Source organism: Mixophyes fleayi, chromosome 1 (genome assembly GCF_038048845.1).
Source record: "Mixophyes fleayi isolate aMixFle1 chromosome 1, aMixFle1.hap1, whole genome shotgun sequence".
Taxonomy (NCBI): domain Eukaryota; kingdom Metazoa; phylum Chordata; class Amphibia; order Anura; family Limnodynastidae; genus Mixophyes; species Mixophyes fleayi.
In genome coordinates this window covers 59,035,683-59,057,674 of record NC_134402.1, presented here as the reverse complement: position 1 = coordinate 59,057,674, position 21,992 = coordinate 59,035,683, and the positions used below count along the sequence as shown (strand labels likewise).

Below are 21,992 nucleotides of genomic sequence, written 5' to 3'. Positions count from 1 at the left end.
CTCCCCTACAGTCCTTACTGAGCTAAACTAGTATGATCACCTACTTTCCAAAACATCTACCAACTCACACTTTAGTTAAGTTGCTCTTTTGACAACCCCATCATAGCTATAATTAGTTTCCACACTCTCAATCAACAGAAATGCATCTCCTTCCCCTTATATTCCGATATACCCCAAAGAATCTCTTTTGCTCCTTCCCAAACTAGATCCATTCGACACGGTTTCCCCCACACCTCCAACTATCATCCTACTACAATTTACCTCCATCTCACCTGACCTCTGTCAAATCTCTGATGAACATGACTAAGACTAAACTGAAATCCAAGATCGTTAGCCCTGCTGTAGAGCCCAGTGATGATTTTTACCAGTAAATTAGAATGCTTTGTACTTTCAGCTTCCACCTGCAGGTCTCTACCCATCTTAAAAGACTGTAAGCTTTTTGGAGCAGTGGCCTCTTTTCAACGCTATTTCAATGATGACACCCAAATAGGTTGTTACGTATGCTGTAGGGCGCTGCAGAATTAGTGCATCACCATACAAATAAACAATATGAATGGAGGGTATATAGAATGTTTTTACAACCTCCGCTTTGGTGCTGTAATCAGTAATGAATTATTTTGGGCTGTTTCCAATTTAATAAAATTGTCAGTCCCAGAAGAATTAAGAATTTGGTGAGTGTCGAGTACTTCAAAGCACAGGAATATTTGCTGGATTTGAGAACAACCCACTTAAAAGAGGCCGATCAACATCTTTTCAGAGATTAGTTCAGGCCTGTCTGTTTCCATGCCAAATGTGTCTCCTTACCGAGATTTTATTTATAGATGCCTAAACTGAGTGTTAATATGAAATACGCTCCATACCTTGCAATGTTGAACCTTTTTACAGTCCCGTTCTAGAGCTAATGGTCATCTTGAGAAGTCACCTTTTGGCCTTATACGATTTAAATGTAAATGGAAGGAACGGTTTTTTAATTAATTTGTTAACTATGTGACTGGAGTTTTAACTAAGAAAATGTAAAACCAACATACACATAGGCTTATTCCAAACAAGAACGAGCTGTGTGGTCAGAGCAGTGGTTTAACAAAATCGAAGAAGGCCACAATGCATTATCACTGCTTGACCTACAGAAACTTCAAGGGCTAGATTTACTAAGCTGCGTTTTTGAAAAAGTTGGGATGTTGCCTATAGCAACCAATCACATTCTAGCTGTCATTTTGTAGAAAACACTAAATAAATGAAAGCTAGAATCTGATTGGTTGCTATAGGCAACATCCCCACTTTTTCAAAGCCGCAGCTTAGTAAATCTAGCCCCAAGTCTTATCACAGTAGCTCAATCAAAAGGAATATCAGAGTGAGAATTGCCATAAGGTTTCTATCTACACTGTTAACCATAGAAACCATTAAAACGCAGAAAATGGTGATGGAACGTTTTAACTAATGGGCCCAAGCAGAAATGTGGGTAAATGTCCCCTTGGTTCCATCTAATCTATATAGCTGCCTCCTCTAGAAGCGATGGTTGCCTTTCATCCTTCACCTTTCCAGTGTCTGAAAACCCATTTCACAATTTAAGATTTTGACATAAAACCTTCAATTGTTATACGATTTGAAAAATGAAACACTGGCAGCAAGGATAGGTGTTAAAAGGCAAAAACATGGCATTAAACTTGTTTAGACCTAGCAGTGTTCGGGTTAGTTAACTTCCCACATTTTACGTGTTAAAAGAGATTCTCTCCCCCCCCCCCCCCCACCCCCTCCGGATACATTTTCTTAAATGGTCAAGTTATTCTGAACAGGAACTTAACTAATCCAAACATGTTTAAAATGAGGTCTAGAATTATATCCAGGCAGAGTATCCGGAAAACCTGGAACCTGATTATACAAAGCTGTTAATTTAATGTTACTTAAAAACAAGAAGCATCGCTGTTTCTGCAAATTGCGTTTACTAAAAAAGCCGCAATTGCGTGCATATGTGAAGTTACAAGATATGTTCCTGGTGCAGTACTGAATGTATGTGCCCGGTTCAGGGGCGCACGCAGGATATTTTTTTTGGGGGGGGGGGGGGGGGGTTTCCCCGTCCCAGAAAAAAAAAAAGTGAGAGCTGATGCTCCGTTTCGGCAGCACTGTACTATACAGCAGCTGTGGCGCTGTCAAAGAAGCGTCCACGGCGGTGCTGTATACAATACAGCACCGCCGCGGACGTTTCTTTGACAGCACCACGGCTGCTATATAGTACAGTGCCGCTATGTGGGGCACACTTCAATGGCGGAGGGGAGGGGTTTCTGGAGACCCAGAAACCCCCCTGTGGTTTACGCTATGTATGCGTCACATACACTTATGCCTATATTTGCTAAATAAATATACGCTCTCTAATACTGGAGAAACAACACCCCGTCTCACTTATGTGAAAGAAAAATAAATGCTTAAACAATCAGACAAATGCATAATATATGTGCGTGCAACCAAGAAAGCAACTACCAGCGTCAGCAGAGCATTCCCAATCAGCCGATCACAAGCGGTTTGCAACTGCTGGTGATCATCATTATTATTCCCTGTCAAATACTATGTGCTGAAAAATGACTTTACACAATAATGTATTGCAGGGCTTGTCTTGCCAAATAAACTCAATTGTTCCAAATGCATTATTTGGCAATTAAATGCAGGTACTCTAATTTCTTCATAATAATTTGGCCCGTAGGTGAAAGCTTCAGTTGATTTATACGGATGATGCTGGTAAATATGGATGGTACATGGGTTGTAATTTCTTAGAGAAAGCAGCACAACAGCTCAATCTGCAGACAAACAAGGGTGTGTGTGTGTGTGTGTAAAAGAACATGTACAGTCATGGCCACAAGTTTTGAGAATGACATAAGTATTGGTTTTGACAAAGTTTGCTGCTTCAGTGTTTTTATACCCTTTTGTCAGATGTTGCTACAGTATACTAAAGTAAAATTAGACACATTTCATAAGTATCAAAGGCTTTTATTGACAAGTACATTAAGTTTATGGAAAAAGTTAATATTTGCAGTGCTGACCCTTCTTTTTGAAGACCTCTGCAACTCGCCCTGGCATGCTGTCAATCAACTTCTGGGCCACATACTGACTGATGGCCGCCCATTCTTGCCTAATAAATGCTTGGAGTTTGTCAGAATTTGTGGGTTTTTGTTTGTCCACCCGTCTCTTGAGGATGGACCACAAGTTCTCAATGGGATTAAGGTCTGTGGAGTTTCCTGGCCACTTAGTTATCACTTTTGCCTCATGGCAAGGTGCTCCATCATGCTGGGTAAGGCACTGTTCTTGGATGGTTGGGAGAAGTTGCTCTTGGAGGATGTTTTGGTACCCTTCTTTATTCATAGCTGTGTTCTAAGGCAAAATTGTGAGTGAGTCCACTCCCTTGACTGGGAAGCAACCCCACAGATTAATGGTTTCAGGATGCTTTACTGTTGGCATGACACAGGACTGATGGCAGCGCTCACCTTTCCGTCTCTGGACAAGCAATTTTCCAGATGCCCCAAACAATCTAAAAGGGGATTCATCAGAGAAAATGACTTTACCCTAGTCCTCAGCAGTCCAATCCCTGTACCTTTTGCAGAATATCACTCTGTCCTTGATGCTTTTCCTGGAGAGATAGGGCTTCTTTGCTGGCATTCTTGACACCAGGCCATTCTCGAAAAGTCTTCGCCTCACTGTGCGTGCAGATGCACTCACACCTGCCTGCTGCCATTCCTGTGCAAACTCTGCACTGGTGGTGCCCCGATCCTGCAGCTGAATCAACTTTAGGAGACTGTCCTGGCGATTGCTGGACGTTCTTGGGTGCCCTGAAGCCTCCTTCACAACTATTGAACTGCTCTCCTTGAAGTTCTTGATGATCCGATAAATGGTTGATTTAGGTGCAATCTTACTAGCAGAAATACCCTTGCTTGTGAAGCCCTTTTTGTGCAAAGCAATGCTGACTGCACTTGTTTACATGCAGGTAATCATGGCAAACAGAGTTAGAACAATGATTTCAACCATGACCCTCCTTCCAGTCTGTTATTCTAACTCAATCAGCCCGAGAAAGTGTTCTGCAGCCTTGTCCTAGTCAACATTCTCACCTTTGTTAACGAGAGAGAATCACAGACCTGATGTCAGCTGGTCCTTTTGTGGCAGGGCTGAAATGCAGTGGAAATTTCTTTTTGGGGGGGGGGGGGGGGGGGGGGAGGGGGGAGATAAAGTTCATTGTCACAGCAAAGAGGGACTTTGAAATTAATTGCAATTCATCTGATCACTCTTCATGACATTCTGGAGTATATGCAAATTGCCATCATAAAAACAGAGGCAGCAGACTTTGCGAGACATAATATTTGTGTCACTCTCACAACTTTTGAACATGACTATACTTTTAGAATCTCATTAAAAAGTTTAAAAAAAAACAAAAAAAATCTTTCAGATCATGGCATACAGTTTGATTGAACCAAATACAATACGGATCATATATTTCAGGGGAAATTAGATATTCTTACATTGAGCTATAAATAAAAAAAATTCTGGCTTCATCAGCAAGTTACTGTAATTACAAATACAAAGATAAACAATACCTTTCTCAACTGTGCCAGTAACCCTTCAAACTCTTTCAGGTCCAGATGATTTCCACTGTATGACGCACAGCCGTTTGCCGCTTTTCCAAGCCAATAAACAGTGACCAGAACCTGCAGCAATCAAGAGATTTAACAATAAACATTTGGAACCATAAAAACAAGGTTTATGAATCAGCAACATTTAACGGTAAAGAAAATAAAAAAGTAACAATGTTTCATTTGTTGTGATCTTACCATCAGGAATTTTTTTTAATAAGAAAAAAAATGTAATACAACTTTACACAATTGTCTGGCACGGTCATGCTGCGATTAATAAAACATAAAACGTTCCGCTTTAGTGCTGGTGCATGAGAATTACTGGAAAAACACGGCTCTAATCATGATTATATTATGCACTACACATGGCAAGTAACTGGGTTAAGACAGATTCCATTCATGTACCCGACACTGAACAGAAAGGGTGGAATAATTACAGTATATGGTCCTAGTCTCCTAGCTTGACTCTCAGTGGAACATAACTTGTCAACACCACTCAGACCACTTTATCACGCAATTATTATCACCACACAGCCAGACTGGTTTAGAAGAGCGGAAGGCAGCTCATAAGTCATGGGGTTCTCAGGGAGCATCAGTCAACGCTGTGTACAGCATATCAGTGCGGTGAAAGTTCAAATAAGTATCCTGAAAATATTAACATAGTAAAGCGTAAAAACCACGAGGTGTCACATGACTGTCATTTATTAGATCTATAAAAATATATATATATATATATATATATATATATATATATATATACTTGGAGCCACTATAGCTGCTTTACAGAAAGTGATCACCTCCTTTGTCATTTTTCACATTTATTTTCTTGCATCAGGAAATGAAAAAGGATTTGGAAATTCTCACTGATCAACTCATACTCTGATGTCAGATAAAAAAAACAAAAACAAAAAAACAAACAAACTACTGTAAGCTGTCTATTAATGAATTCAAATTACAAAACAGTGACTTAATTCCATAAGCATTCATTGTGAGACGTCCCACAGCTGGCTAGAGCGTTTCAAAATAAGAGCTTCATCATGAAGCTAAAAAAATATTCAAAGCAAATTCCAAAGAAAAAAAAAAAAAACACGGGGAGAATATACTTTGATGTATGCACAAAAGCAGAGAGAGAATATGAGAACTATGAGTGTCTCTAGAACAGACTGTCCTCCAAAACAGAACATTTATGTGGGGAGGGTACTTGTTGTAGTGGCCACAAAGAGGTCTATAGCAACTCCAACAGTGTCGGTGTCTTTTACAGCACAGATGGGGGAAATCATCCATGGGGACAACAATAAGCTGGGAACTTCACAAATCCGCACTTTATAGGATGGTGGCATAAAGTAAAACATTGCCAAAGAAAATTTGCATGGAATCTCAACTAAAGTGGGCCAGTAAACATGTCTGAGACACACATAACAAGTGGAGGAAGATTCTATGCTCTGATGAGACCAAGATTGAACTTTTTGGACTCAGCAGTATGCTATGCGAATTCATAAAGTTACGAATTTTCGCAAGAATACTATCCCTACTGTGAAGTATGGTGTCGTCAACATAATGCTGTAGATGCTTCAGACGCTAAAAAAAAATGTTAAAATAGACGACAAAACAAACGGAGCAAGATATAGACAAATCTTTGAACAAAACCTACTGCAGTTTACAAGAGACCTAGGACTCGGCAAAAGTATATATAGTATGTATATTCCAGCAGGGCAAAGGCCTACAGCATAGCCGAAAGCTACACTGGAGTGGCATAAAAAAATCCAGGTGTAACCCACTGAAAGCATTGAGAGTCTACGGAATTTTTTGAAAATTGCTGCGCTCCAACATCCTCATCCAACCTCATAGATCTTGAGCTGTATTGCAAAAAAGAATACTTTTATAGCCATATCTTCAATAAATACCAGTGACGTTAGCATTCCAGCAGACATTGCAAACAATCTACCTCAAAGAGCCCGATTTAATGTTACACACATTAAGGCTTAAGCATTAGGAGCCAAGTGAGGTTTCTAGATATATATTACGTGATACAACTAATGAACCCTTTGCTGAACAGCCTGACAGAACAAGAGAGGCCACTGATACATCTCTTGACCTGCAATAAAACAAAAGATCAAAACTATTTTGAAGCATGAGAAATCCACAAAAATAATTGAAAATAATAATAATAAAACAAATCAGACAGTGTACTGGTAGGTTAATTGGCTGCTATCAAACTGACGTGTGTGTGTGTGTGTGTGTGTTTAGACTGTAGGCCCCAATGGACCAGGGACTGATGCGAGTGAGTTCTCTGTACAGCACTGCGGAATTAGTTGCGCTATATAAATAAATGGTGATGATGACGATAAATGTATGCAACATTACATAAAGCAAATTTTGAAGTTATATGATGTTTCACTTTTCAATTTTCCCCCTAAAATATTTTATATGGAACACATTTCATTTTGTGAATACAGACTGATGAGTTGTATTTAGGTTTTAGAAAAAAAATAGTTTCCAAGTTTTCAAAAAAAAATAAAAATAATAAAAAAAAAATAAAAAAAAATTACCACTCTGCTTTAGCCATTCCAAAATTAGATGTGACCCAGTCACTTTGAAAACTAAACTTTTAATACAAGGAATTAGGGGGGGGGGGGGAAACAAACAACCCAAGAGTATATTAACTTTCAGCGTTCTGTCAATAGGGAACAGATGCAGCCAATAAGAACATACACAAATGTGAACTTATGTCTCCTGGAATCAGCTGGTTAATTGCAAAGAGAGCTACAAACACAGGGACACATTACACAAGAAAGCGGATAAGCTGGGAAATAAAGACACTTTAGAAGTAGAAAAGTAAGACTGCATACCTGAAATGAAAGGTGAATTGCTATTCAGACTTGATGGTGCCATAAGGCTTAGGACAGACAGGCTGGAGAGGTCTACACAGTGTCAAGTGTAGAAGAATTTCACACAACTTGACAATATTAAACAGCTGCCGTATAACTTCCTGTCACTGATATCATTTAATGGGCAGCTATTTATGCTATACACTACTCTAGATAGTACGTCTTACCCTTCTGACAGCTAGAGGATAGACAAGATTCCTATTCTCCATTTTATTAAATTATTTATCCTTATCCAAGAACACATCACACCTGAAATATGTGCACACCTATATTATCCTACACATTTTGATGTGATGTCATCTTCAAACACTTAAGTCTAACGCCAGATGTCCCAGACCTTGAAATAAAACTTTGGTGGCCAACATTCAATACTAGTTATTGTGCAATCCAGCAGTTTCACAATACTGTTTCCAGGATACCAAAATATTAATAAAAAAAAACATAAAAATATGTGCTGTGTGTCCTCTGTGTGAACTAGATGTACTGTTCAAACTATTCCAGTCTTACTTTCATTTGAACCCTGACATGTTGTGATGGATGAAGTGTTCCCTCTCTTCACCTGCACTCATTGTTAGCAGATTGCAGACGTTATCATGCCTGGTCTGGCAACCTCTAGAGGTTTATAGGAACAGCTTCAATGAAAATAAATAGATGTAAGTTGGGCAGCACGGTGGCTAAGTGGTTAGAACTTCTGCCTCACAGCGCTGGGGTCATGAGTTCAATTCCCGACCATGGCCTTATCTGTGTGAAGTTTGTATGTTCTCCCCGTGTTTGCGTGTGTTTCCTCCGGGTGCTCTGGTTTCCTCCCACACTCCAAAAACATACTGCTATAGGCTGCTATCAAAATTGACCCTAGTCTGTGTCTGTGTGTGTAGTTTAGTGAATTTAGACTGTAAGCTCCAATGGGGCAGGAACTGATGTGAGCGAGTTCTCTGTACAGCGCTGCGGAATCAGTGGCGCTATATAAATAAATGGTGAGGATGATGAAAGTAAGTAGGACAGCAAGCCCCTGTGCATTGTCCTGCTGGAACCTGGCATATAAACGCCGTTCATGGCGATCCTTTCCCACCAGTCAATTACATTCATTAGTGCTTCTCTTGGCATAAATCAACAGAGAATTACAGTCAATTGGATTAGTGCTAAATCCCTCTGTAAAAAAAAATGCTCCGTTGACAAATGTGAACATTGGTTTGAAAAGTTAGATCCAGTATGGAAAGTTACATAGGGAATGACAGCTCAGTCAGGAACCAGTCTTTCAGGGCATGAAGGAATGTGACTGAACCTGGCTCCGTTTTGGAAATGATTTGCCCCAATGATCCCCCGAGAGGCGAGTTATAGCACATCATTTAATATGATTTACTGCAAAGAAATAATTGCTCAGCTCCTGGCAAGTTCCGTTTGTACAGTACTCTTGGGCTCTGCCAGAAGAGGCGGTTTCTAATCCCTTCCAGATCAGGCACCAGAAATTAAATTTCGTCACGAATACTCTGCCAGATCAAAATTGTGTATTTTTGAAAAGTGCCTTTCACTGGGAGCGAGACTGCTGAGTTCTTGTGCAGAGTTTTACAATTCTCTCCCAAACAAAAAAGAATAGACACTGGAACTGTGAACCGATATGTAGCATTGAGAAAATAAAAACTAAAAATGCACAAGTACATTTTCTGGTACAAAGCTCCTAACAATCATACTGCTATATAATTTGTCAGTAAAGTTTTCTGTCATTAATGATAACCTCACAAATCTCAGATAAATAAATATTTGCCACTTAAACAGAATATTAAATAAAGCTTCTGGCTTTTGGAGAAAAATATTTTTGTATACACTGTTATTAGACATGAGAGAATATTTTAAGCACAGTGCTCTCTCTGCATACAGAGCTCCCACATTTCACCCACGGCTATTATTTCATGGTACAACAGTTTGTATATCCTCCCTGGCTGCCCAGTTTACTGGCTATAATGTGCTATGCTGTGATCGCTACAGAGCTGCCAGCAGTGTTGTATGCAGAGGGAGCGGTCAATGAGGGATGTGCCAACAATAGAAAAGCAGGCAAACATATTTTCAGTAACACTTCATTAAAAATGGATTTTAAAACTCAAACATCAAATCCATTGGCGGGTTTGGCTGTAAGCTGAAGAAGCAGGATACCTTTAAGGGTAATGCAACCATTTAAATAATATTTTTATCTATTAATCAGCAACGTTTTGGGGTCCCTATCCTGGGATCTTTTTCTCTGCACTGATCGGATCCTTTGATGATATTAGGCCTCCACAAGGAATATGGATACCCACAGCTCAGGGAAATTAGGCTTTTTTTTTTTTTAGTGGCACTATCTTTTACCATTGGTGTATGAAAAATTAATTAGGAATAACATAGCCCTACTTTACACTGTAAGGATAATAGACGTATCCAGCAAATTTAGAGTCACTAAATGTCATTTTGTATTATTCAGATAAGTATATATATTATTATTCTGGCAGTATATTATGCCACATATAATATGTTTGCTATATGTAGTCTACACACAGTGGAGGCAGATATTTTATGGGCTGTTCGAATATTTGCGAATGCAGTCTATCCGTTCCCTAGGAACAAGCGACATCATTGAGGCTTGAAGCTCTGCACACCTCCTACCCTCATGCCTCAGTGATGGTGCTAGCTCAAGGTGAAGAGTTAGATATTTTGTAGACTGAACTAATTTTAAGCCTAACTGTACAGTGGGACAACCCGAATTGCGGACGGCAAAGGGCTGGGCTTACCAAAATATGCCAAATATGCCCATCTGTGGGTGGAGTTTGGTCATAACTAGGACAGTCCGTAATTTGTCCCGATTTCAGGATTCTAAATGTTGGGAGTTATGTAAATAAAGTGTAATAAGATGCAGACATACATTGATGATCACAGTACTGGTCATTAATATTGATATGTTCGATAATATTAGTATTATACTCACATTTCGTAGTTTCCTGCTGCAATCTGAGAGCCTGTGTGGAGAAAAATATAGTATTAAACAGAAACTATGGATTTGGATTTTTCTGAACATGTGCAACAAAATATGACCCTCAATTTCCCATCCCATGTCATTAAAATATATATATGTTGTCTACATACTGAGGGCATTTTGTGGGGCTGCTCCAATATTTCTGAGAATGCAAAATGTCAATTAACTAGGAAACTAGTAACACCACTAATGGGTGAGGTATCCACAGATCCTAGTAACAAGTGGATTAGTGGTTTTATCAATACAAAAGGCTGCCCTGATTGTGTGTAGGTGAAAGGTACACTTTAAATTACCCCCACGGCATTAGGCAATTAATAAAATCGTGTCACTACTTCTGCTAAAGAAAATACATACACAAATGCTGCAAGCCATAGAGAGCCCATTAATACAAGGTCATGAGAGGCCACCACAGGCCACACACTCGCACTTCTCCAGCAAATGCCTGAAGGTGGTGAGACATATACAGAGCTCTGGTATAAAGACGGAGCTCACACAGAGACCTACATACAGCACTGGAGAGAAAACCGTGAAGAGTTAGATTAATATTAACCCTCTCTCAGCAATTATTAATGCAGTGTCCAACAAGCTGGATGAACGTTGCATGTGTCTTATGAACCACAATGGAGATGCACCAAATGTAACATCTGGTAGAATCCTAAAAGTTTTTTGTTTTGATTTGGGGTTTTTTTAATACAAATTCGGGTTCTGTCAGATTTCTGGCTTTCCTGAATTCTATTATGTAGGACACACAATGCAATTGCTTTCAGAAAGAAATATCCTAATAAGACTAATCATTTACACCCAGTCTCTTAAATTTAATACACACATTAGTATTCTGATGTGTATGGGTAACTGGATGAATCTTTTTGTAGTAAGATTTGGAATTTGGCAAATTCCTAACACATGTCTTGAGTGCACCCCTAAGACTTATTTTTCTGCCTAAAGAAAAAAATAAAATAAAAAAAAATGGGGGGAGGGGGGGCGCTTGACATTTTAAATTTATTTCACACTACTTGACTTATGGTGGTTACATCTTGCACTCCTTAAACTATTGTATACAGTTCACTCGTTCACTGGTGAGTGGTCTAAATGTTTTTTTTCTTTGTGAGCAGTCAGTAAAGACGTGTTGACAAGTTTCAGATACTCAATGTAGGCTTCAGCATGATCAGCCCTCCCAGAGAAGCAAAGTTTTCTAAATTTTTCATAATGAAATACACTGCTAAGATCAAGTAATTGATTTTGCATTCATTTACAATTTGGTGCCATTTCCCTTTTAATGTTGAAAAAGCGGCAAGTAAAAATTATTCCAAAGTTGAAGTCATGGTTTCAGTACGGTGATGTGATCATGCAGCGGCACCTCCGTTACTCACTTGACTGTTGTTCTGTTCGAGTTGTCCTGCAGATCCCCAGGGTCAAAAAGCTGCGATTCTTTCAACCCAAGTTCTTTACAGCCACGTAGGAATAAGGTTACATTATCCTGCAAATAGTAAAATTACATTCATTAAAAACACATGCCATTTAGTTATTTATTAAAGTAAATTAAGTTTTTGATATCACACCAACACGCATCATTGCTTAGTGGCAGACAAATCTCATAAAAAAAATTTAAAAAATATACAAATCAATACCCTCCCCCCTCCACATGCTGTATATTCATGTATCTGAATATATTTCTTAGAGAACCGAACACTCCCGAACTTAGCATATCCAAGTACAGCTCGGTACTTTCACGCTTTTTTGAAATCTTAAACGAGGCAAAGCGATTTTTGAATTCCTTTTTATGATCCAACATAACGGTGGGTGGGAGGGAGGACCCAAGAACAATTCCATCTTGCACCATTTTCTTTTCTGCCACTAGTGTGTGTCAATGTGTCCTAGATGTGCTAGGAACTGCCGTTTATGAAAATAATATTGTGATCTGTGAAGTGGTCAAAATTGACTGCAATTACTTGAAATTAGTGTTATTGAGGTTAATAATAATGTAGGAACAAAAAAAAAAAAAAAAAAGAAGATCAAAATTATGTGATTTTAGCATATTTTAGGATTTTTTTCTAAAAAAATCTAAAACCAAAAACCCACAAGGGCGGTTTTGCCAAAACCAAAACACGAAGCTAATCCAGATCCAAAACCAAAACCACTTCATGGGGGTCAGTGAGCATCTCTAATATTTCTAAGTGGGAAACATAATTTATCTTAAAAAGAATGTCTGTTCAGATTAATAACTCAACCACAAGAAAAAAATAGAGTGGAACATATAGGTCTTACAAAGGTTTCTTTTTTGATTATTTTCTTAAGTGTAAGCAGCTTAAGGGTTTATGCAACAAGCCCAGAAACAGCTGATGACAATTGTACAGAGCAAGGAGTATTTATGAATGTGAGGCTGTTTTCCTGATCTCTGATAAGACATTGATGTGGGACGTGAAAAGAAGGCAGTTTTACTGTCAGTTTAGTTTTTTTTTTCTAGTAATGCCATTTTTCTTTAATATTTAACACATTTTAACAACCTCTGTACACAGAATTCCCGCGTGATTCTGCGACACAGCGTAATTGGCGCATTTATGAAGCACACAGAGCGCCAAGCAGACAGTACCAGGTACCAGCACAACACTACATCACATAATACATACTAAGAACATCCTGCATAAAACAGAGCATTGTACAATAAAAATAAAATGTAGAAAAAAGTACATGATATGTCATATGGTGAAAAATTATTTGTGTATTGTGGAATAAGTTAAAAAACAATAGAATGTATGCTATGGTAAACAGGAAACACATTAATATGTGTGTTATGGAAAACAAACTATGAAAATGATATTTATTGGTTCATCATATACAACCCAATGCCTAACACATAAGCACATAGGGCCTGAGTCATTAAAGAGAGCAAAGCATAAAAAAAGGAGTAACTTTGCACCTGGACAAAACAATGTTGCATTGGAGGGGGAGGTAAATTTAAAGTGTGGGGACAGATTTATAGTTGCGGTAAGGCATGTTGTAGAAAAATGTTTTAATCTCTGTGTAAAAATAAAGCTATCAAGTATTTGTGTGCTACATGAAAAAACAGCCAGTATTTAACTTATGTGCAAAATAATAAACTAATTTGCACTTCTTGCATTGTAATATGGTTTGTCTCGGAGAACATTTACTCCTTTTTTATGGGATTTCCTTCTCACTGTCAGTAACAGACTATTACCGACCACTCCTACTGGTGTCACCTTGCTACCAGACTGCAAATGCCAACTGCGCAATAGTTAAAGGAGAATTCAGCTGCCCCCACTGGGCTCCTTTGCGGCGCCCAGAACAGATTAGTTCTGGGGTATCTGGTATAGCTGTCGCAATACCACTTTGCTGTGGGCTGGCTGGTACCTCCTGACGGCTTACTATGGATCTGGACTGATCCATAGTAAGCGGGTAGAGCGCTGACAGAGAAGTTGGGTTAAACACAGGACAGCCTGGGAACGGATTAGAGTGTAAGCTCTGATCTGTTGGTCACATGATATAGCAGGTAATAGTTGCAGGCAGAATCTTCAAGCAGTGATGTGTTATTGCTAAAGAGCCCTGACAAGTACTTTTACACGCAAGTTTGAGATACTAGCAATTCTCCAAAAGTTACAGGTATTATGATGCATTCCATGGTCAGGCAGAGCTTGTTTTATACAGTTTCTGACTCCTATGTTGGCTGGGGTTAACCCAGCCCACTTTCCTTGCTGGCACCAAAACATCTGAGATATTACATCAGATAATTTAACATCAGGATGTGATATATTCGCTATACTTGGAGTTAACGCAATTTTAGGCTTTAACAAAATTGACATCAATCTGTTTTCCTCAATCCTTGCTGTATACGTTGTACAGACAGATTCTAAGATACAGAAAGAAAAACTACACATGAAAGAAAGCCAACGACCTCCTGCTGTGCCTTCAGACTGAAAATATATGCTGGTCACTGAAATGAAAAGGTCCAATTAATTTAATTAGCATGTAATTAACCTGCCTATAGAAGTTACACAATAAAACCAAATTTCCTCCCCTGGCATACGGTCTCAGAAATCAATACATTTCCGAACGAGAAATACAACACATTATAATAAAAAATCAGTACATTTGCAATGATATAAACTGGTGCCTGCTTCACTAATTAGAATACATTTCATCAATAAGTTATTTCTATGTGACCCAGCCACACTAATGATTGGCTAGAGTTTATTAGAACTTAGTACAGAATAAGCATTATGTAACCAAGCAATGAGTTAAACATATACTTGTTTAGTCCTTGCAAGATGTAAGCCCCTATACCTGGGAGGTGAGTGCATCTGATTTTAACTGTATTTTAATGATTTTTCCATGGATATAGGTCAATGTAGGACCTGCATACAATGAGGTACCCTTTAGGTTGGGATGCAGGCTTAAATGTTTAGATCAAAATATGAACCAATACCTTATCTCCAACACATTACACACACAAGAGACATCGCAAGATGTCAATTTCAAATTTCCACTCAACCATGCTCTATATACAACAAAATCTCTATTTCTAACCCACATAATGGCGATAAAGCCAGGTGCTGGTCTCTAAACAGTTAGTGCCCACTACAAACAAAACATCTAATCTGGGTTCGTGAAATATGAAAGCAATTCTCATTCTGTCTGTATAATAAAATCCATCAGTGTTTATAGAGTATCCGCACAATGCCCCTAATACTTAAAGGTTGAGTAAAAATATATGATTTATACCCCATTCATACTGCACCAAAATACCGGGTTTCTCCCGGGGCGAGCTCAAACGACCCGGGTCTTGGTGCAGTATGAATGGTACAAGTCAAAAATCCCGGGTCTAAAAACCCGGGTCTTCAACCCGGGATTTATCGAGGGGTAATTCCTGGGTTGCACAGAAAACAAGATGCTTGGCTGTCTGCCTGTCTCTGGAGGATTTAAAGCAGGAGAATACAAAGAATGTATATGAAAAGAAGGGCAGTTTACAGAAATTTTATTAATGGCTATTACATACATAAATATACCATTGGGTATACATGATTGGAGATATATAGAGAAGGTATACCATCACTATTGTACATATATATATATATATATATATATATATATATATATATAAATAATGCTAATAGATAGAGTATATTTCCCTTTAAAGGTTACTTGTCCTGATTAAAGTGCAGTGCTGTGTATTTATTTGGATGTCTGATGTAGCTGATATCCCACATTACAGAGGTACAAAGTCTGGGAAATACTAGTTGTGTCAAAGGAAGCAAAGTTCAGGTTTTTCTGCCAGGATTTAAACACTGGAGCAGCATCCAGTCTTCATTTTTCAGCCAATGAAAACTGCTCTGGTGATGACTCCCACAAATTGCCAGGGCACAGACTTGTGCAGTATGAATGGGGTCAACCCGGGAAATTCCCGGGTCCGAGGTGCAGTATGAATGGTGTTTCTGAGCTGGGACGCTCCGAGCCCCAGCAAAAACCCGGCTTGAAAAACCCGGTATTGCCGGGGCGGCAGTATGAAAGCGGTATCACATGATTTTTATCGTTATAAGGGGTCTTTCAGTTGCATGAAGCCTAGTATCCACTTTTATTGGACAATAATATCTTGTTTGCCATATGCTGCATATCAGGAATATATTTTCACCCTACTATATATTGTATATATCTTATATGCTGTTTGCATTATTTTTACATTCGTTATAGGTTGTGCATTATCATCATCAATTTGATACATTTATTGGACAGCGTCCAGTGCTAATCTCTTCACAAGAATGGCCCTATTATAAAGCTTTTTCATGTTGGTACTGCAGGGATGCATGTATAAATTCACGTGTTGACAATTGCTAATCTACAAAGCCAGACTTTAGTTCAGTGTTGTGGAGAGATGCAGAAAAGGATGGGTCAAAGGTGACCTGTTTATTGCTACTACTAAACATCACCATTTTTTATTTTATTTTTAAACTGCTTCAGAACAGAAAGGGAAAACCATTTTCCTGTGCAAGGTTTCGTGCTTATATATAGTATAGTTATATTTTGCCTTCACAGGCCATTTTGATATATGATGTAATTTTAATAAATTAAAAATGTTAAATATTGAAATGCTTGCCCCCCCCCCTCCCCCCCAGATATAAATTGTAAACTTATTGTACTCACAAGGAATTAATTTGCCCTTACACATTTACCCGATTTCATCTAAGCTGGATGTTATATTTGAAGGTGTCTGTCCTGTCACTTAGCAAGGAAGTGTCAATAGGCTGTGTGTACAGTTAGGTAGATGGGATTATTTACATTTTAGAGCGGCTGGAGTCAGTCCAGGATGTATAGCAATAAGAACAACTTTGTCACTAGGGTGTATGGTCCCAAAACCTCAAGATGCAAGGAGATCTGAGGTCTCTTCTTTGAAGTCAATAAAAGGACAGTGATGTGAGCATCGAAGCCCAGTCCTCAGGATTTCATATATCAAAATACATATACATTATGTATGTATGTATGTATATTATATATATATATATATATATATATATAATTTCCAAGGGCCTGCTTCCAATAGACTGGCTAGGCTGCAGCATAGGGTACAAGGCTTGGGGGGAGGCGCATCATATTTTTGGTGTGAAAATATTTGATGGAGAAGTAAAAACTGAAATTCATTGTAAATTATCTGAGAATAGTTGTTCTCCGAAGTAAAAAAAGTCAGCATAAAAGAAAGATGTAGTAAGGCTTTAGTTTTGATGTATTCCCATGGTAATGGCTGAAGGAGAGACAGCCCCCTTCTCACCGTAACCCTCCGTAGCTTTAATCTGGCCTTGTCCATATTTTTGCAGGTATCTCCTAGATATATGTATCATCAGTGGGACTAGGCCTAAGACACATGTTAGAGTTGAATGCTATACTCATTATGAAACTATAGTTATAGCATATCCTTCTGAATACTGGATCTATAATAATGTCCTATTTAATATACAATTGTGTGGGAAGTTGTGACCTGTTTTATTGAATGTGACAAATATGACTGATGTGTTAGAGAAAAGATATGGTAATAATAAGAATTTCTACTTTAGGAGTGATAAAGGAATAATTAGCATAAATACTGCCTTCTCTCAGCAACCTCACAGGAGGGAGGTCTGTGGGCAAAACAAAGTGTGCTTAAAATCTCCCTTAATAACAAGGCAATAAGATATGTCAGAATGTTTACCATGTTGGAGAAATGGTCCATCTTTCTACTTCCTTCCGTGTCAGATTGTTTTTCTTTTTTCTATCTGTATTATTTTATATTACGGTGTGTCATGTTGAGATTTTATGCATCAAGTGTTCTGGGTATTTTATCATATTAAACTGCAAATTCATATTAGAATATAGCTTGGTCATATATAGCACTACATAGCTGAAATACAGGTTATCATGTGGTTGATAAGAATGGTTGATTTGAAGTTTAATTGTAGTGGTATATAAGTTGTTATGGTATTTGGAGTTGAGGGGAAATCAGTCTTGGTGGTGGCAGTTTTTTGGATTAATAGTAAACGTGATATAAAAAGGGGATTTTAATTATTGCTTGACAAACTAGGTGGGTTTGTTGTGATGTTTTGTAAAATGCAATCATAAAAAAAAAAAAAAGCATTATTATATGTTTTAGTTCACTATAAAGGTCAGACTATAAATGAGCATAGATGTTTTTGGAAAACGCATTTGCAACACATCTTAATGTGAAACTAAAATCATGCAGCAGCATTTTTCACACCATTTGTGAAAATGGTTATTAGGAACATTTTTTTGGTAAAGGAAGAGTCCAGCCTGAAAGCAGTCAGTATGTGAGAGCATTTATGCATCTATAAGTTTATCGAAAAATGATCCATCAGGGAATAATAGACTTGGCCATAGATACGGAGGATCACAACTAATTTTTAGTCTGATCTATTTAGAATGATGAACTGAATGTTGGCTATAAAAATACATCTGTTTACCAAAAGTTTTATAAATATCTTTACTCTGGGAAAAAAATAGTAGACATATCTGCTGCACTGATGTGAAGTGATTGATATGAGTGTGTTTGTTTTGGATAGATCTGTTTGGTATGCATCATCTGTGCCAAGGTCCACACTTACTTATATTATACTTGTGTGAAATTTACATGGATTGTGTGCGCACATCAATAACATTTATGTATGGGTAGCTTTATCTGCTGTGCTCAGCATGTTGGTGCTATTAAAGCAGACATGACACCTATGCATATACATTACACCGATATCTGTACAGAAAACGCATAGATTTAATGTGTGCTACAGCCATAAAGTTTGTATGAATGCATGAAATTAGTCGTCTTTTGGACAGATATTCTTTATTTTAAATTGAAGTGTGCATGTACTGGTAGGTGCACCGTGCATGATCACTGTGCTCCTGAGAAACTTTCTGTGCCGCCCTCAAACTGTAGGAAGTCTGACAGCTGCCACCATATTGTCGCTGAATGATCACATGATATTCGTGTCACAGGATCAGCAGGCCTCAGGACAACCCACACCAACAACATATGAATAAACATAGCTGGAAGTAAGAGCGGCAAAGACAATTTAAATGTTGACGAAAACGGTGTGTTAATAACTACATTACTCCTTTATGTAGGCTGGTTTTTTTTGTTTTGTTTTTTCCAAAACTGCAAAAAAAAATTTATATATATATATATATATATATATATATATATATATATATATATATATATATATATATATATATATATATTCATTCAAGAACTGTTACTATGACAACAAGTTTCAGTCATTGAGAGGTAGTGGAAATATTTACGCAAAAATATGGATGTGAGGTCCATACAAATCAAGTGATTCTTAACTGTTTCTTGTGTAGTAATGAAACAAATGTCTTCCTAGAAAATGCACAGACTAAAGATGAGTGAACTTGTGGCAAATTTTGCACAAATCAAATTTTGCGTCTTAAATTGTATTTGGAGGTGTGGCCTGGCAGTAGAAGTGACGTCCATCGCCAGAGCTCTCTCCACAAATTAATGAAAACATTGTATTTATTTTTTTGTTCTTGTCATTACCGGATACCTGCAAGCACTTGATGTTTACTATCCTGTATTATTTACACTAGTTACGTTTGTCTGGTGATGACTTTCTCTTTCAGCTTGTCTGTTTTGTGCAATGACTTTTATTCTGAACTTTGGTAACTGTGTTTTGGTTTTTGCATTGTATTTGAAAATATATATCTTAAAATAAATCCAATTTTTTTTTTATTATTTTTTTTTTATTATGCTGTGTGTCATTAAAAGTATAGCACAAGACCCAATCTCTGCTAGCTCTGAGCTGGTAGAGAACTTAAGCCGTTTTGCAGAAGGGGAATAAATGTTTGCGGAAAGGAACGTCTACTGAAAATGCGACCTCTTCACCCTGTATCTCATCACAATCTTGTTCTGCTCCACATAATGAGGCACAACAGTACTCCCGCCTAACCCCTCCCCTCTAACTGAGCAAACCCCTCCCCCTCTTCAAATGCAGCCATTTTGAATTGTGGAAATCTAGGCATAGTTGCTCAAATTGAAGGGAGTAGCTGCTTCAAAGCATGACTGCCAGTGAATAGAGCAGTGGTGTCAGTTCATCATGTTATGTAATGTGGGTGGGTTATTACTTCGTATAAGGGGGATTCAGCACTAAACACTTAAGGCCATATATTGTGTATTATCATACCTCCCAACCTTGCCTCCAAGAAAAAGCTCCTGTATGTGTAAAATGGAAGGGTTTGTTCATGTGGCAGCAGAGGTGACCAGTTAGCTTTTGTGTCGGGGCCCTGGGCTCCTTGTTATAACTCATCTGAAGTGTTCATCAATTACATTTATTTATCGTTAACATGCAAATTGAGATAGTATATGGAGAATAGATTATTTTGCAGTGTAAATCTGGAGGTAACTGAGCAGCGAATCAATGGAAAAAGAGTTAATATCTGTTTGTTTTAAAGATTGAGAAAAACCCTCCTAAAATCCATCTGTGTCAGCTGTTAAGAGGGAAGAACAAAGTCAGATAGCAGGAGCCTATGAAGTGTGTAGCAGAATATGGACACAGAGCACATGGCGACAGCAATATGGAATCCATTAATATATTTTTATCTAGACCTGTTTCTGGTATCTCACGTGCGGAAGTAATACACATAGACTTGAAAAGCACTTTTTTTTTTTATCAGCACCTCCTTAAAGCTGCTGGTTAAATTTTATGGCACCGCAGCCAATTGGCAGACATACAAAGGAGCCTTGTAAACATTTTTAGTTATTAACATGAATGCAGATTATTTTAACTGCATTTTAAGACTTGTTTTTGTCAATCTGTCAAATTAAGCCAAATTAGCTTTCATTTTAAGCCAATAAACTATGGTAATTAGCCAAAACTAGTAATCTCATTATTGGCGAGAGCCAACTTTTTTGCTTTGTGAAATGGAACGTTGAACAAGTTCGTCAGACCTAGGTTGCATTAGTTATTTCTAGATTTTGGATAGATACTTTTGTATAGATCTTTTGATAAAAGTAGAGCAGTGACTATACGATTGCCTAAGTTATTTTATAACAGAATCAGGAATCTAAAAGGAAAATAAAACCTTCTCATTCAATATCAGAACTATATAAGACTTAGTTATTTGAATATTCTTTATCTTGACCACACACTAATCCTCCACTCTTCCATACTTCTACCAATACATTTTGTAATAGATCCACTAAAGGGGTTGTCTGCTTTTGAACACTCCCCAGTCCCTGTACTGCTCCCCATATAACAAATAGATACACCCTCCTCTTGTACTGGGAGCTGCCTGTGCTTTCTATGTGAAGACAACCACAGGACCCAAACCATCCCGTGTATTTCTACAGGGATGAGTGAATTGCTTAATCTAACTCTGTTGGAATAGAACTGAATGGATTGTGTCCTCTTGCACAGTGGTGCCTTCAGATATATAGAATATATACCCATTAACATCAGGTTACTGGAAATGGGTGGGGAGGTCCCAAGGAAAATATCATCTGGAGGGCTGTCATTTCAATGCACAGTTTTCATTATTTAAAGAGAAAGTGAATGAGTCACTAATATGTATCCACTGTTCTCACACAGGGAAGGAAACATTCTGAGATGTTGGTGACTCTTCATTGGTTTATTTTGATAAATGTTGATTCAATAGTGTTAGTTGCTCCCCTGTTCAAAGCATTTTGCCTGTACAGCTACCTTCTCCGTTCATTCCATTTGTTCACCATCCTCCTCGTCCACATTATCCCCGTTCCTAATTTTATACTTCCTATTATACAATATATTATTATGTCACCTGTGGTATCAGTGGTTGAGACGTTGATCCACCCATGAAAACTAATTTAAAAGTTATTGATTTAAATGCATGTTTTATTTAATATCCACATCTGACTGTACTCAAAAATTGTGAAAGCGAAGCTTAGGGGCATCCACAACCAATAGTCATGAAACAAATGTCTCATAGCTGCCATGGTCCTCCAAATAC

The 21,992-nt window shown here is 38.0% G+C and overlaps 1 protein-coding gene across 4 annotated transcripts in view; it reads right to left on the bottom strand.

The window, feature by feature from the left end:
* The window catches only part of LIMCH1 (LIM and calponin homology domains 1), a 195,427-nt gene that overhangs the window by 49,513 nt on the left and 123,922 nt on the right, over positions 1-21,992 (bottom strand). For all 4 annotated transcript variants that reach the window (XM_075195041.1, XM_075195032.1, XM_075195015.1 and 1 more), the window contains exons 4-6: positions 11,870-11,976; positions 10,452-10,482; positions 4,575-4,685 (exon numbers count right to left, since the gene is read on the bottom strand). In XM_075195041.1, the coding sequence (XP_075051142.1) occupies positions 4,575-4,685; positions 10,452-10,482; positions 11,870-11,976 (249 nt within the window). The remainder of the gene's footprint in view (positions 1-4,574; positions 4,686-10,451; positions 10,483-11,869; positions 11,977-21,992) is intronic.